This window comes from Ziziphus jujuba, chromosome 4 (genome assembly GCF_031755915.1).
Source record: "Ziziphus jujuba cultivar Dongzao chromosome 4, ASM3175591v1".
Classification (NCBI taxonomy): Eukaryota; Viridiplantae; Streptophyta; class Magnoliopsida; order Rosales; family Rhamnaceae; genus Ziziphus; species Ziziphus jujuba.
In genome coordinates, this window is record NC_083382.1 from 5360758 (window position 1) to 5377448 (window position 16691).

At 30.2% G+C, this 16691-nt stretch overlaps 4 protein-coding genes across 9 annotated transcripts in view; 2 read left to right on the forward strand and 2 right to left on the reverse strand.

Moving 5' to 3' along the window:
- LOC107405133 (E3 ubiquitin-protein ligase SINA-like 10) overlaps window positions 1-16691 on the forward strand; it is a 134291-nt gene that overhangs the window by 113535 nt on the left and 4065 nt on the right. The gene's annotated exons all lie outside the window — the stretch shown is intronic.
- LOC107416257 (heavy metal-associated isoprenylated plant protein 21) lies at window positions 2305-3955 on the forward strand. Its single transcript, XM_016024733.4, has 3 exons — window positions 2305-2476; window positions 2648-2723; window positions 3498-3955. Exons 1-3 carry the CDS (start codon window positions 2402-2404, stop codon window positions 3788-3790), a joined length of 444 nt encoding a protein of 147 aa, XP_015880219.2. The 5' UTR covers window positions 2305-2401; the 3' UTR covers window positions 3791-3955.
- Window positions 8015-12474, reverse strand: LOC107416238 (heavy metal-associated isoprenylated plant protein 8). Its single transcript, XM_060816517.1, has 6 exons — window positions 11702-12474; window positions 9602-10828; window positions 9333-9480; window positions 9025-9215; window positions 8692-8779; window positions 8015-8380 (listed from the first exon to the last, which is right to left on the reverse strand). The coding sequence occupies exons 2-6, from the start codon at window positions 9608-9610 to the stop codon at window positions 8109-8111; spliced, it is 708 nt and encodes a 235-aa protein (XP_060672500.1). The 5' UTR covers window positions 9611-10828; window positions 11702-12474; the 3' UTR covers window positions 8015-8108.
- Window positions 12744-16313, reverse strand: LOC107416248 (uncharacterized). 6 transcript variants are annotated; one of them, XM_016024725.4, is made up of 4 exons: window positions 16144-16313; window positions 14674-14781; window positions 14491-14567; window positions 12744-13729 (listed from the first exon to the last, which is right to left on the reverse strand). In XM_016024725.4, the coding sequence occupies exons 2-4, from the start codon at window positions 14760-14762 to the stop codon at window positions 12936-12938; spliced, it is 960 nt and encodes a 319-aa protein (XP_015880211.3). In that variant the 5' UTR covers window positions 14763-14781; window positions 16144-16313; the 3' UTR covers window positions 12744-12935. The 6 variants fall into 6 exon arrangements, with proteins under 6 accessions (XP_015880211.3, XP_015880208.3, XP_048327965.2 ...); XM_016024722.4 differs by having other exon boundaries at window positions 14674-14784; XM_048472008.2 differs by having other exon boundaries at window positions 14655-14784.

The window sequence follows — 16691 nt, forward strand, 5'->3', positions numbered from 1 at the left end:
AAAATGATTTCAAATTTTTTTTTTTTTCCTTTTCCAAACAATAAAGTGCTTTTTATCTTTTTTATAGTGATTTTAGGCATTTAGAAATTATTTCCAAACATTCTGAGGTGAAAATAAGCCAAGTTAATCCAATTGTAAGATTTTTAAGATCAGCTTACATAATTTTATGATAATCAAGTCTGACTCGAACTCAAATTTTAAAATTCTTTTATCAGTTTAGCTTGCCTCTGTTTGTTATAGATGAAAATATTTAATTTATTAAATTTGTTTTAATCACTAAATTATTACTACATTTCATTTTCTATAATTGTTTTTTTACAAAATTAAATGTAAAAATAATATTTATGCATTATAACCTTTCTATATATTTAAGTAAATAATAAATTTTTTTTCTATATATATATATATATATATAGATATATATAGAAAAAAAATGTAAATTTGAACTAATTACGAGCTCATCATAATCCATTGTTCAAGATAGGCTTATTTTGTAGATGAGTCAGAGTTTGAATGAACCGAATTGTACGAGTCAATCTTGAGGCATTCAAGCTTATTACAACGCTACAAATATTAATAATAATTTAGTGAACAACCTAATTTATTTTTTTATTATTGGCTATTTAAGTGTATAACAAATCATATATGTCAATGTTAATTTTAAATTTTTTTCTTTTGTTATTTTTTGTTTTTTAACTCTAAAAAACTAGTAAGGTCAAATAAATCGTTTTTATTTAAATCAATTAAATTCTTAAATGGTGTTTAAATAGCATTGGATTTTTCTTTAAAAAATTAAAAATTATATGTATTTTCTTCTTTCTTCCATTTGGTTTTATATCACATTAATATATGGTGCTATAAAGTTAGTTAAATAGCTCATTATATCAAATTGCTAATGCATATAGTAACAAATGAGGATAAAAAAAAAAAGAAAAAAAAGAAAATCACATTTCACAGGTAGTAAAACAGATAGTTTAGATATTAATAGAGATAACATTTTTTTTGTTTTCCAAGCCAACATTTTATTTTAACTTTTTGTTTTTTTGTTTTTTTGTTTTTTTGTTTTTGTTTTTGGGAGTGATAGAGCTAACATAGTTGAGGGATCTCTAGAACCACTAGGTTTAATAATAACAAAAACATAAAAAATAAAAAAATAAAAATAAAAACAAAAAAAGAGAATTCGTATCAAACAACTCATGGTTGGCTGTAAAACTTGTTTTAAGTCGATATTCTCTCTATTTTTCATTTTTTTTTTTAAAAAGGTTTAAAAAGGTTTCCACTTGCAAACTCTTTAATTCTTTTATAGTTGTAAGAATTTCGATTTTCAATGATCAGATATATCTTTTTAATTTTAAGATGGAATAATTATAATTTGTTTGATATGCTTTAATTATTTTTGTCTTCAAATCAGATCAAATTGACGACCAATATTAATTCACTCTCATATTTTTTTAAAAGTCAAACTACTCAGATTATATGCGGACGGTGCAAAAAGTGTCCAATACCACCTGGTCAAGAAAGAAGTTTGAACAGAGGGCACATGCTGCTAATGGTGTAGTTGAGCAGATTCAAATTCCGATCTCCATTTTTTCTTTAATATGGAATTCCGAATCACATAGTTAAAAGAACTTATTCAATATTTTCTTTTAAGTTAATTATAAAGGACAGTCATACAAATAATATTAAAAGCTTTTTTTTTTTTGGTAATAAATAATATAGAAAAATGGGAAACTATAAATTAACAGAAATTTAATTTCTACAAAGTCTTATAATTACAAATTATGAAGTTTTGTAAGAAATAAAATCATATTTTAAGTGGTTTAACATTTGTTTAAAAAAGCTTTGATATGTTTTTTTTTTCTTTTTCCCATCAAGTATAATTAATTAGAATGGAGTAAAATAAAAAAGAAACTGAAATTAATAAATAAAAAAAATTCCTGATTATTTCAAACCTGGCCAAATAGAATCAAGTAACAGGAGTCATTATTGTGGGGTTAACTTCTTAATATAATAAAAAAAAATGAAAAAGCAAAGCCACACTCATTGAACAAAAATGAAACCGAACATATAAAAAGCACTTTACAAATGTTTTCTTTTTCCCCATTATAATAAACTTTTCGCTAACACTGAATCAATAAATAAATAAATAAATCAAGCACACCCAAAAAAGCAAGGTTGCCGAATGATGATTTTTTGCCACATTACTAGGCTTTTCTTGACCATTTCATTTTTATTTTATTTTTTCCTTTGTGTAAATAATTTAAGCACTATTTATTTTGTGCCAAGGTACAACTTTTTCCATGCCAAAGAGCAACTTCTTCTCTTATATAAATACCCATTTCTCTTTTCTCTCTGTGTGTGTCTGTGTCTGTTCCTTGCTTTCTACTTGAAGAAGCGAAAAATGGGAGCTCTTGATTATCTTATTAACAACCTTTGCACTGTCACAAGCACAAAGAGCAAACGCAAAGCAATGCAGGTAATCAATCCTTAATTACAATTATATATACATAGTAAACCCTTTAAAAGATTTTTGTAAAAGAGATTTTAAATCTTTCTCTGTTTTTTTTTTTTTTTTCTCTTACAAGCATGAAGTCTTCAAAATTTTCTCTGTTTCTGAAATTGTGTCTTTGCTTTGTTTTAATCTCAGACAGTTGAAATCAAGGTCAAAATGGACTGTGATGGCTGTGAAAGAAGAGTCAAGAATGCTGTTACATCCATGAAAGGTTTTTTTTTTTTTTTTTTTTTAATGGAGCTCTCTTTCTGTATCTAAGCAATTCTTTTGTCCTTCTGGCTTGTAGTTTGGTATCAGAGAAAGCAAAACCATGAAAGAGTTTTTCAGCATCTTAAGTAACCAAGAAAAAGCAAAAACCTTACTATAAAAAAAAAATAAAAAAAAATAAAAATCTTCTTTTGGGTTTGAAATTCCAACCTCTGAACCTCAAAAGCAAAACCAAAAGAGAATCTATTTAATTTTGTAACTCACTTTTTCAATTTTTTTATTTATTTTTAAATGATATTGCAATTGCCAACTCAATTAAAGATGATTCAAGATCAGAAATAATAATAATGAATCTATAGCTACGAATAATGGCGCCAGTGTGTTTTGATTGATTTGTACATATATTATGGGCCAAAATTTGAATTTAAGAAATAAACAATTAAATAAAAATTTACATACAAACTACATCTACGTAGTGTCATTACAAAACACATACACATACATATGATTTTTCTGTCTTCTACTTTTAACTTTTGAAGGGGACAAAGAATCCTTCTTGAGTTGAAAGGTTTATCACCATGCCACTTTTATTTATACTTTCTTTTTCCCTTAATTTCTTTTTATTTGATACCCTCTTTCCATATTGGAGAAAAATTAAATTTTCATTTGCTAGATCTAGTTTGTTTTGAAATAATAAATAATTATGATTAATTAGTAAAATATATATAAGCGTTTTGATCTTATTATCATCATTACTATTTTTTTTTTTTTATAATAGGAGTAAAATCAGTGGAGGTGAACAGAAAACAAAGCCGGGTTACAGTGAGTGGATATGTTGAACCAAACAAGGTGTTGAAGAGAGTAAAAAGTACTGGGAAGAGAGCTGAATTTTGGCCATACATTCCTCAACATCTAGTTTACTACCCTTACGCCTCCGGAGCCTATGACAAAAGGGCACCGGCCGGCTATGTCCGAAATGTCGTGCAAGCTTTTCCGGCTTCTACTGCACAGGAGGACAACATAGTCTCCCTTTTCAGCGATGATAATGTCAATGCATGTTCTATAATGTGAGAAAAGTTGCTTAGTTTTTCCATACATGAATACTGACCCTCAAGTTGTCGTTCTTCTAGGCAAGAACTACTTCGTCCTAAGTGCATGTCATTGTCTCAAATGAAAGTGTAATTGATAAGTAAAATGAGCATATATTAATGGAAGGTTAAAGCTGTTTTTGAGTTTTACATATAGAATTTTGCCACGTACATGTGACAATTTTGAGACTCAATTTTTATTTCATAAATCACCCAAAGATCAAAAAACAAAAATTCTATTTCATAAATCCTTAATTAGACTTCCAATCTAACATTATGAAAGTGATAAAAGAAACATACATTATAATAATTGTTAGCCAAAAAAAAAAAGTAATGAAATTATAATAATTTAGGCACAAACTTGTTTTTCAACTTTTTCAGTTCCATTAGATGTGATAATGATATTATAAGCTATTGGTCTATACATTAAATTTATTAATTCGTTAAATCTCATCGTACTATGATATATGCCAATTGTATTAAAAAGTTGATAAACAAATTGGTAAAATACTCTATGATAAGCTTGGAGGGCTAATTTGACTATTGGCCTTCATAAAATGGGACACATATTAGTTGGGTTTTAACAATTTGGAAGGAGTGGTTAACATTGAATTAATCAGTGAGAAAATATTCAAATTGGGAGACATGATTTATAAAGTTTGTTGGAGTGAAGAATATGATTCTTGTTTCCCACCACAAAATCGGAAAAAAGGCAAAATTTTAATTTTACTGTTACTTACCAACTTGATGGGATTGATGCTGCTGTACATAAGGCACAAAATTATTAACAATGCCCAACTAGCTCGTAAAATATATTTTTACATTGCCAACAGCAAATTTATTATTATCGCTTTGATTTTAGTAAAGGTGTAAATTGTCAATAAAGGAGTGGTAAATTCAAATTAAGCCGGATTGAGATACTTTTGCCGAGTAAGTTAAGTTGGAATCACTAACAATCACATAATTAAATATTCCATTCCATGAAAAAAAAAAAAAACAAAAAAAACAAAACAAAACAAAACAAGGGATCGACCATTAATTTACAATTTGCTCTGAATTTATCGAATTGGAGATTTTGGCTATCATTCTTGTGAATTTACAGCTATTATTTTTTTTGGATATTTGATTACAATCTGAGTTCAAATATCAATTTTGTCAAGTGAAATCAACTTAATTGATATACTATTTATATGCACATTTAAAAAGTATTAAAATGGGAGAAAATTGTTGTAAATAATTAACAAAAAAAAAAATCAAATATCAAAATTCTTTAACAGCTAATTATGATTTGTAATGATGTGGGATTGAATCGTTAAAACCATATTAGCCCAAAATAAATAAAAAAACAGTGAAAATGAAGAGTCTAAATTAGAATTTTTTGAAAACTAAAATAAAAAGAAACTAAAGATTTTAAATTGTATTTATTCTAAATTATATTTCGCGGTTGATCTCTATAAACCTTTCTCATTTTCTGCAATATTTCTATCTTCATAATGTGCCAAATTTCAATCCTCAAGTTAGGGAAAATTTTCATAAAAAAAAGTTTGGGAAATTATATATTTCATGAAGCTAGCATATTGACAAAATCTGTTGAAAACTTGAAATAAATACCAAAAACAACAATGCTCAAACAAAATTCTTGAAGTCATATTCAAATAATTAGCTAGTAATATATAATGCTTTTTGCCTACCCTAAAAATTAAATACAAAATTAATACGTAGTTTTCCAATTTTCAACGACACATATCCCTAGGTTTTAGGCTTTAAGATTCATGTAGAGTGACGTCGTTGCAATATTATATATACCATGATTTTTTGGGTATTTCATTTGAAACGCAGATATGTAAATGCGATCTTATCGTTAATCCTTTTTATTACTTTTCATTACAACTTTCTTTCTTTTTCTGTTTTTTTATTTCCAGATGAATAATAACTTTCTTATCTTGACCTAAATTTTTAATTCCTATGGATGATTTTTTATACTATAAGGATGTTATCTTATCCTAAGTCATTTCGTTACTTTTTATTATAAAGTTTTTGATTATTATCTCGAACTGAATTTCTAATATATGAAGAAAAAATAAAAATATGTAAATCAGAAATTTATACTAATACTACATAATCAATGCTTCATACACGAATAAAAGAAAAGAATCAGGATTCCCTTTTATACAGATAGAGTTGGGATTCTCTTCAAATTAACGCTTTCATGTTTACTCATACTAGAACATATGCAAATTTTTTTTTTCTTTTTTATTTAATCTGCTTTATTTTTAATTTTTTTTAAAAAAAATTAATTAATTATTGGTGCATTTTGGCTGAACTTTGCCGCATGTCGCCGCTACTAATAATAATATGATAATGATAATGGAAGCATCAATATATATATTTTAATTAACTTTATGCCAAAAGAGGTAGAATGATTATGGTAAGCACCATATTTGTTTGTTTAGAATAACTCCTTGCCTATAATAAAATAAAGAAGAAGCTTCTCTTATAGAGAGGAAGAGAGCAGTAATATCCTTTTTCCATATAGTTTAACCAATAATAATGAACCCACTAATGCAAACTTTTATAATTTTTTTTTCCAAAAGCATAATCATAATCATTTAAATAATATATATTGTACAATCTTGGATATCTAATGGACAAAGTAATGTCTGACTTTTTGGGTCACTACCAATTTAATGGGAGAAAAATATACCAGTTAAAAACCACCGTCCGATCACTCATGGAAGGGTTATCTCCTTTGAATATGAAACCGAATTACTAGATATTCTCTCTTTGATTTTGACCATAAGTCAATAAGACTAATGACTAAAATTATAAATTAATGCTTTCGTTTAATTACTATGTAAAATTCTGCATCCTTTGGCTAGAGTAAAGTTTTATAATTTAAAGAAATATAAAATTCCATGATTAAAAGAACTATTAGTTACAAGAACTATAACATAAGCTTAGACTAAAAACTGATCATGATCAACCAAAAAAATAAATAATAATAATGATAAATATAGAAAGAAAGAAGAAGATTAAAGCTAAAAACTGATCAAGATCAAGAAAAGAAAAAGACAAAGGAACTATGTGGTTAACATTAATTTGTCACCACGATGATGATCAATAGATTTTATTTAAAGCTAACACCTATAAAATATAATCATAACATCTCCCAATTAAATCATGATATTAGATGTTGAATTCATTAATCCATTAGTAATGAATATCACTAACAATGATATATATATATTGAATGAAAATGAATTTTTCAATTAAATTCATCGATCTATAAACTATTTAAATCAGCAGCATATCAGAGATGTAAAAAAGCTTTGTGGCCCTCTCCCCAACTACAGTTTGAGTAGTATATTGAAGTGAACCAGGAACTAAAATAACCCATAAGGTGATGGAACACCAAAATCTTTATAATTTATGAGATAAATTAATTCAAATTTGGAATTATGAAGAGCAAGCACCTCCCAGATCCCAATGAAATATATTTATTTTGAGCAATAACTTTTCTTTTTGCCCATTTCCCGAGTGTGTGCCTTCTTTTTTGCCTTCTATTCTTTTGGCCCCAAGAAAAGCGAAATACACTTCTCACACAGCTAATTAGGCGGTGATTCAAAGGGTGTCAAATTAAAATATCTGGTGGGGAAGGCAGAAAGAAAGCTTTGCCTTCTTTTTTGTATTCTATTATTATGTCAAAGCATTAAACTTTGTTACATACAGCTAATATATATGCTCAGAGCTTCAATTAATTAACTTTTACAACCATGTATGAACCCACATAAAGACCCAGTCACTTTACCATATTTGCAATCATTTTCACTTTATGCATCTCTATGGCAATTTATTAACAGGTGATACCTTCTACTTCATTACACAAGAAAGAAATTATATAATATATATTTATATAGATATGGGCTCACACACCAAACACAGCTTGACCCACCACCCGAATTCAAGCAGGAAAGATGTTTGCAAGCCTCTTTTGGCCACTCTGTCACCTAGTTACAAGCTTAAAAACAAAAACAAAAACAAAAATTTGAAAGTCATTTCAAATTGGTTAATAAAAATTAGACTCTTTTGACACAACCCAGATGACACTGTTAATTACTTTTACCTTTTTGGTGAATACTGTTAATAACATTTAAGTTCTGCATTTTATCAACTAAAAAAAAATCCCCATCCTCCAATTTCAGACATGTTTGAAAAAATGGATATCATAAACTCTTATTGATTTTAGAACATAATTTTTGACAACCATTTTCATCACTACTTACAAAGGTAAAAGCTAGCTTTCACATAATGGAACATGAAAAAGGGTTATCATCACTAAAAGTTTGATTAGGGTAAATATGTTGAGCAGAGTATTGGGGAGGATAATTGAAAATAATTCCCTCTTCTTCTTGGAATTTCTTATTCACTTTTTTCTGTTGATTGCCCTGTTCCTTCAAAACCTCAGCATGCTTCCCTAGTCTCTTTTTAATGTATTCAACCAGCTTTTGTGAATCAACCACTCCTCTCACTCTCACAATTGACTTCTCCATATCCGCTTCTACAGATAAAACCCCTGAAATAGCAAAAAATATCCAGGAAACTAAAGGAGAAATAATCAATACCTTGTACTCCCATAAAAGTAAATATTGAATTCAATTTCTTTCTTTTTTTTTTTTCTGGTAATAATATTGAATTCAATCTCAGTAAAACAAAAAGGGAAAAGATAAAAAGATTTGTTTATATTTAATGGATGGACCTTTCAGTGTAACAGAGGATTGACATATTGAAAAGGGCAACAAAGTAAACAGAAAAATTCAAAAAAGATAAAAAGAAACAATAACAAATAAATAAATATCTATGGCCCAAAATCAAAAAGATATTTACCAGCCATTCTCTCCAAACCTTTCTTAATATCGTTTGCACAGCCTTCACAATGAATGTATGTCTTCAGCACCACCAGCTTCACTTGTGGCTGAATTCACAAGAAATTTACTTATCTTATTTATTGATTTATTAATTAATTTATTTATTTTTACATATATATGCACACAACAATATACAATGGACGTCCATATCCATATTATTGAAGACATCTAGCAACAAATAAACTTTAATAGGCGTCAATGTTATATATATGTTTAGATCCTCACCATAATGTAGGCGTTAACATCTATCGTAGAAATATTACTTGTATACATAATATGTACATACACACACATCACAGACCTCTTTCTTTTCCTCTGCTTTGTTTTCATTCTTCTTCTCATCAGGCTTTGGTAGTGGACATATAAGTTCAGCATTTCTACTATATTTGTGCCTAATTCTCTCCAAAACCTTCAATGGATCAGCATTTTTACCCTTTACAGTCACTTTATTATTGGCGCTATCAACCACAACTTCTTCAACACCTAAGCAATCAAATTATAAATATGTATATGCACAATAATTTTAATTTAATGTCAAATTCCAATGGTAAAATGTAAATTTGCAGTGTCTCTAAAACAAAGGGATATAAAAACTTTTACCATCAAAACCACTCAAGCATTTAGAAACCTTTTTTTGGCATCCTTCGCAGTGCATAAATACTTTCAACACAATGTCTTTACCAGATTTCTTATTTGCATTTTCCTCTTCATTACTTGGATTCTGCTCTGAACAATTCTTCTTCTGACCCTGAACAAATAATAATTAGTTAATTATTATTATTATTTACAATAACATAGAAAAATTAAGGATTAATATTTTTAGCTAATAACAGCTGTTAATTTGAATAAAAGAAAGAAATTCTTCGTACCTTTCCCATGATATTCTCTTCTGAGGTTGGTAAAGCTGGTGAGAAAGCAACTTTTAAGAGGTAAAAGGATTAGTTTATGAGTGAGACATAAATAAGATAGTATAATATTTATAGTGTTGAATGAATGAATGAATTTAATGTGCAACAATGAATCTGGCTGGAAACCAAGCGTGAAAAAAATAAAACTAGTTTGCAATGCACAATAAATTTTGTTATATGTTGCATGACAATTCAGTTTCGCTCTTACCAAACAGAGATATTACCATAACATAATTGTTTTGACGCAGAAGAATTGTTCTTTTTATAAAGGAAAATTGTTATAATCACACATTATGATACTTTCTCTTCTTGTTTGATTTTTATTTGTAGGCTTCCAGTTGTGAAAACTTAGTAATGTGTGTGATCTCGGTTAAAATGATTCTATATAAAGACCATAGGTTTCTTTCTGTCACCAATTAAAATCACAATTTTTGGTGCATTTTTTCTTTAATTGTTTGGACAGAACATATTTGGTGCATTAATTAATTTGATTCATAAAAGTTGTATCTATTAAAAAAAATTGAATATTGGTCTGTTATACCACTATTCAAATATAATCGTTGTGCTTGGAACTACTCCTAACACTAATATGAGCTCGTCCATTGTGGAACAGAATTCGAATTTTCCATCTTTAATATAAAAAAAAATTAATCTGAGTTCGAACTTCCCACCAACATCTCATAATGATCCTTGATGTCAGTGAACCCTAGAAAATTATGTAAAATAAATTAAAAGTATTAGAGAAGGTTAAGAAAGCGCGAAGAGTCTTCAATTGGCTATGAATTGGTATTTTGGGCATACATCATTTTTCCATGTTTATGGCCCAGTAGGATCAAATGGTTGAAGCCCAAGATCCGCCCAAACTCATTAGACTGGTTTACATTTTTCAGTGATTATTATTTTGCGTTTTTGTTCACACCTCCTTAATTTTCTTTATAATGATTATAATAAATATGTTTTCTGATCCAACTAGCTTGTTATAAATGCCTAAAGAACAAATTCAACAAATTGTCAAAGTAAATTTTGTCCAATTGCAAATTAAATTTTTTATTATTATTATGTTTGGAAAAATATGCATAATGGCTGTTTGGGATGGTAAATGGAAACAGTCCCCCATATTTGATCAAAACAAAGGTGCTGTATCACAAGACAAAGATGCTGTATCACACGAGAATATGGTGTACCATCCTGCAAAAAAAATGTCATGTAACTGAGATGGTCAAATCACAGCTTTCAAAACTACTCTCTCTCTCTCTCTCTCTCTCTCTCTCTCTGTGTGGCTACCTTCACAAGTAAAGTAATTTTCTTTAAAAAGGAAACAAAAACACAATTGAGGAAGCAAAAAGAAGTGAAGAAAACAGTGAAAGCACTTTGAGCAGCACAAAAACACCACTGTTAGGAGATGACAACGACTGACTTTCAGTTTTTAAAGATTGAGGTCTCCAACTCTCTTATTTTCCTTTTATCTTCTATTTTCCTTGTTTTACCATATACTAACTACTAATTCTTTCTTTCATATTTTGTTCTTGCTTCTTAAAGACATGCATTCTTAAAGTGAATATAAACTGTAAAGGATGCGTGAAAAAAATCAGAAATCTCCTCCGGAAAATTGAAGGTGCTTTACTTCAAACTACCCTTTTATTTTGCACCATTTCTTAGATTAGAGCTTTGCAGTTAGATTTTACCATGAGTGCTTCTAACCTTTATGACTATTTTTGTTTGCTTCATAAGAAAAACATTGTTATCATTGTGGGTTTTTTCAGTTTTTCACACACAAACATATGCTATGAATATTTGTGTGTGTCAGGTATGTATGTGAATATGTTTGCATGTATTACTATTGAAAAACTTTTGGCTTTGGATTCAGGCGTATATAGTGTAAACATAGATGCAGAAAAACATCAGGTCACGGTCACAGGAAGTGTGGATTCTACCACTTTGATAAAAAAGTTGGCCAAATCTGGAAAGCATGCAGAGTTTTGGCCTCCAAGTTCCAACCAACCAGGAGCCAAATCGAACACAGGTCAAATAACCAACCAAACAAAAGCTCTATTTACTGACCTCAATGCCTCCAGAAACCAGCATTTTCTCCCAACCATATACGGCACTGAAGTAAATCATGGATGGGAAGGATCAATAACAGATGAATTCTTCCAGCAGAATTTCATGAATAAAGCAATAAATGAGGAAAACAAGCATCTTAATGGGAATGGAATCACAATTATCAATGGTGATAAATTTGAAGAAAATACCATCAGCATGACAGGCTTTACAGGACATGAAAGTGGTTTTATTGGTTTAAAACATGAAAATCAGTGATCTTCAAGACTATTCTGCAGGGCCTCATGTGAATGATTATGATTATTTACCACCAATGATGAAGAACAACATTCATGGCTATCCTTTCAATGAAAATGGAAACCGAGACATGGAAGAGAATAGCTCCTCATACTACAACATGATAATGAATGGGATTGAGAACAAGGTTTACATGAATCAACCCCAGATGAATTATGCATCTCCCATGATTCCTTCTAACATTAACTCTCTTTTCGAATATTAAATCTCTTTTCCAATTTGGATTTACACCACCTCCTGTCTATTATTAACAGATTATCTTGCAGTTACATGAAAGAACGGATCCTCCATTATTAGAGGCTGGATTCCTATAATCATGGCAGTAAGGAATAAATATGATGGTTTTTTGGTACTCTACCCTTTATTAACTAGCTTCCAATCTTTTTCGTTCTAAAGTTCATGCAAAAGAAAATTGAAATTCTGAAATTAGTGAATTTTATTCTTATAAGCTTAAAGCTTAATATATAGTTAACTAAATAAATTTCCAAAAAGTTCAAGATATGGAGAGCAATAACAAGAAAAATAAGCAAGGAGACTTGGAAGGAGAAAAGATTACATAAAACCTACTTCTTTTTCACGCCGTATATTTGAATTCTCAAGCAATACAATAAACAAATTTATGCATCCAGGCAATAACAAATCTAGCAAATCCTCACTGCACAAATTAGTTTGATAGTTCTTGTTGTAATGACTAACAGAGAACAATTTCATAACAAAAACAAAATTAAAAAGGATGAGTATACTGTAGACTCAGGAACTGGGAAATCTCTTCAGCCATGATTTTCTAGGTATTAATATAATTTCATGCTTAGACATCTGAACCAAGTAATTTAGACATATGACCATGATCAACAAAGGCAACTATTTCAATTTTGATAGGAATAAATGAGAAGGGAAAATATATATATATATAAACAAAAAAAGAGAGTACAATAACTTAGCGCTTTCGTGCTTTTCTGCGTCTAGACTCTGTTTTCTGCCATTTCTTTCTCGGAACTAGTTTGGTCTTTGGTTTCAGCTTTAACTCAGGTGAGAACTTATAATTTGGATCTCTCATCCGTGCTTGAATATCTTTGAAAAACTGGATGTTTAATTTCTTAGGTCCTCCTTGTCTAAGCTCTGCATATTCAGGTCCTGAGACAATATTCTCAAATGCTCCTATAAGAATGTCCAAATCACTCATGACCTCCCACACATTTGTGTAACGACCATCTGGTCCTTTCTTCAACTTTTTTAAGGCATTTTCAACAGCAATTTTCCGAGCTTGCTTTGCTGGTGACAACTCCTCTGGTTCCTGCTCATCTTTCAATAATTCTGAGATTGTTCGATACTTTGATGTTTCTTCAAACTCAAACAATTTATCTATATGTTTATCACTGCTTTCATTTGGATAGGCTTCTGTAGGAATGTCGTCGTCGTCATCGCCTTCACTACCTGTCCATAGAGTCTTCTCCTCATCGCTTCCAGACCACACACTTCTTAACTCGTCACTATCATCAGCATCAATTAAGTCAGAGTGCTCTCTTGCCTTCTGTCTAACTTTCTGGATCTCTTTTTCAAGATTATTTTTTCCGTCTTTTCCATCGTCACTTTCATCTTCACTCCCTGTCCACAAACAAGTCTCTTCGTCCATCTCTTTCTTCCATGCTTTCCTAAATTCCTCATCACCAGGTTTTCCATTGCCAAAGAGATCATAATGTTTGCGTCTATCTCGAGCATAAGATCGTATGACTGCAAAACTATGTTAGAAGATAACAGATAATGGAATACTTTACAAAAATTAAATCTTGCTGCATCAAAATATAAAAATAACAGAGAAGTGCAAAATTCCCACCCATTGCAGCTTGGGAATCCAATATCCTCTTAAGATAACTTTAATTGTGGGCCGACCAGAATAGACATTAGATTCATAATATTAAAAGTTTTTAGACAAGAACTGAAATCTCGAAATAGCTAGTTTGGCCATATGTTGAAAAACTGTTTTGGTTATAAACAGAAAACTGTTCAAAAGTTCAATTAACTTAAATGTAAGAAGAAAACAATTTCTTAAGTTTACAGCTAGCTCTCCCTAATATTTTCATTTCCCATCCTAATTTCCTTGTCATCCAGGTGATGGAATAGGCTGTCAGGCTATGGATCATCATCAGCCCGAGAGACAAACATGTATGTGACTCCAGTATCTTAAGCACATTTAAAACAACAGTGGCTTTTTATTTATTTATTTATTTACAATGCCTACCTGCCAAAAAAAATAGTTAAACAGAAATGGATATCTTATACAAGGACATTTTACAAGTAGATAGAGTTAACCACGTACTTTTAACAACACATTCAGCATCTGTTCATTGTCTTTTACCTTCTCACAGAAATAGAAAACAAAACCAAAAAAATTTAAAATACAAACAAAACTAGTAACAATTATACCATCTAAACACATCATAAACAGCCACACCCACACAGTGAAGTATGAAATTCAAGATATGGAAGCTAACCTTGAAAATCCAAGCAGGACCTGCAACTAATTTGACTGTTCGAAATCTTTAAAGATGAATCAGGCAGAGTTTCTAAACTGAAAGTGAGAACAGAAAAATGGGTAGTTCAGATTTTGATAACAAAGTTTCGCAGAAAGAATTGTCATATAACATTCTGAACAAACCTAGTGAGTAGACTATGACCTTGGAGAAGATGAAGGCTGCAAAAGGGGTTTTGACGTTCTGCCAATAGATTGCAGGAGGAAAGGGCGGGAACATAGCCTCCGAGCCATATTTATTTATAGCTTCAATCTGCTGTTGTTTGAAGGTATATATATTGGGGTAAATTGTTCGGAGCTCCAACTTAAATATAATAGTAATATTACAAACACCACATGAAAACCAAACTTCGAATAGCAAGTGATGTGGCTATCTGCTATTTACTTGCATTAGGTCCCATTTATATTCATGTGGGCCTCACTAATTTTTTGACAACTAACATGCTGACAACCAATGAACTGAACTATAGCACATCCAGAAAAATCTCAACCACAAAATTAACATAAGAATTCAACCAAAGAATTCATTGCCTCCAAGGTCTTGGCTCCATGACCTGGAATACCTAAACAGTTTCAAAGCCAATCCGTAAAGCACTTAAACTCGATTCAAGTTTCTAAGCTACAATGCTTTCTTCATCTGCCATTAAGGCCATTCAGGCTTCCATGGAGAATTGTTAGAATGCTCAAACTCATTTTTAATTAGTAGAAGTTAGAAGACAGAAATCTTAAGAGGGGAAAGAAAAAGAGGGGCAAAAGGAAAAAAAAAAAAAAAAAGAAAAAAAAGTGCAGTTTAAGTATGCTGCACATGTCAAAACGATGAGAGTAGGTGAAATGAGGAATATTCAATGCATCAGCTACAAGTTACCAACATGGGTACCCCAACAACATGGGTACCCCAACAACATGGAAAAAAGAGAATTTTAACTGCTCAATCGTCAATGGAACTATTTTCAAAGAATTAAATCCTTGTGTCAACTTTAAATTCAAAATCACACTTCTAACCAAAAGGAAGTCTCTCGAATTCTTTCTCATAACGACATAAAAATCCTCAAGCATTGAACTTTCTAATCGCTCATAAGTGCTTCACATGAGGTAAACGAAACTGTAATAAAGGTAGAAACTATTACTCAGAATCGAAACAAAGATGGGAACTACCATAAAAAAGAACTGTATATTAGCAGATAATAGATTAATTTTGCAGTTATACAATCATTAACAAGTACCACCTAAGTAATTAAAAGTATTATGTAGCTAGATAAAATTTTGCCGCATAAATTTGGCACAAGTTAGAGATTACTAAGAGATACAATTCGATTAACATACAACTTAGATTTGAACTAAACAAGAAATGCAATATGCTAACTATTACTACACTGGAACATTTAGCAATTCAGCAGGCTTGCATTGATACCACCACCACATATATATATATATATATACACACACATATGAAAGAAAGAGAAATACATATATATATATATATATATGTGCATATGTATATGTATATGTACAACCCAAAACAATTGAAAAATGATATTAAGACTTCAGACCCTCCACAGGAAAAAGATTAAAAATAATAATTAAAAAAAAGAAAAAAGAAAAAGCGCAAGCATACCTTGGCACACGTAAGCCAAGGGAGTGAATTGAAAAAAAGTTATGATTTTGATACTAAAAATTTGATTTTGAGAGAGACAACCACTTCCCCTTCCACTTCCACCTACCAATTGAGTTGCAGAGACAGGAAGGTGAAGCGGAGTGAGGGTTCACTAGTACGACCAGGGAAGCGGCCACAGCTTAAATTTCTATCTACCGCTGGACTACTCTGTACTCCTACTCCATCCAACAGCTTGGCGCCACGTGGTTTAACTTTACACTATCGGATGAGAAATTCTTTTGTAGACTCGGGGCTACCACCAAGAAAAGCCTGGCCAATAATGAAACGCCAAATCATTAAGAACTTGAAATTATTATTATTATTATTATTATTATTATTATTATTATTTGGTATTAATATCTCTCAAATTATTATTATCATTATTATTATTATTATTATTATTTTTTGGTATTAATATCTCTCAACTTCATATATTAAATTTTTTAATTATTTTTTACAATGTGTTTGTGGAGTTTGTTTGTTCATTATTTACAACATTAAATTCCCTT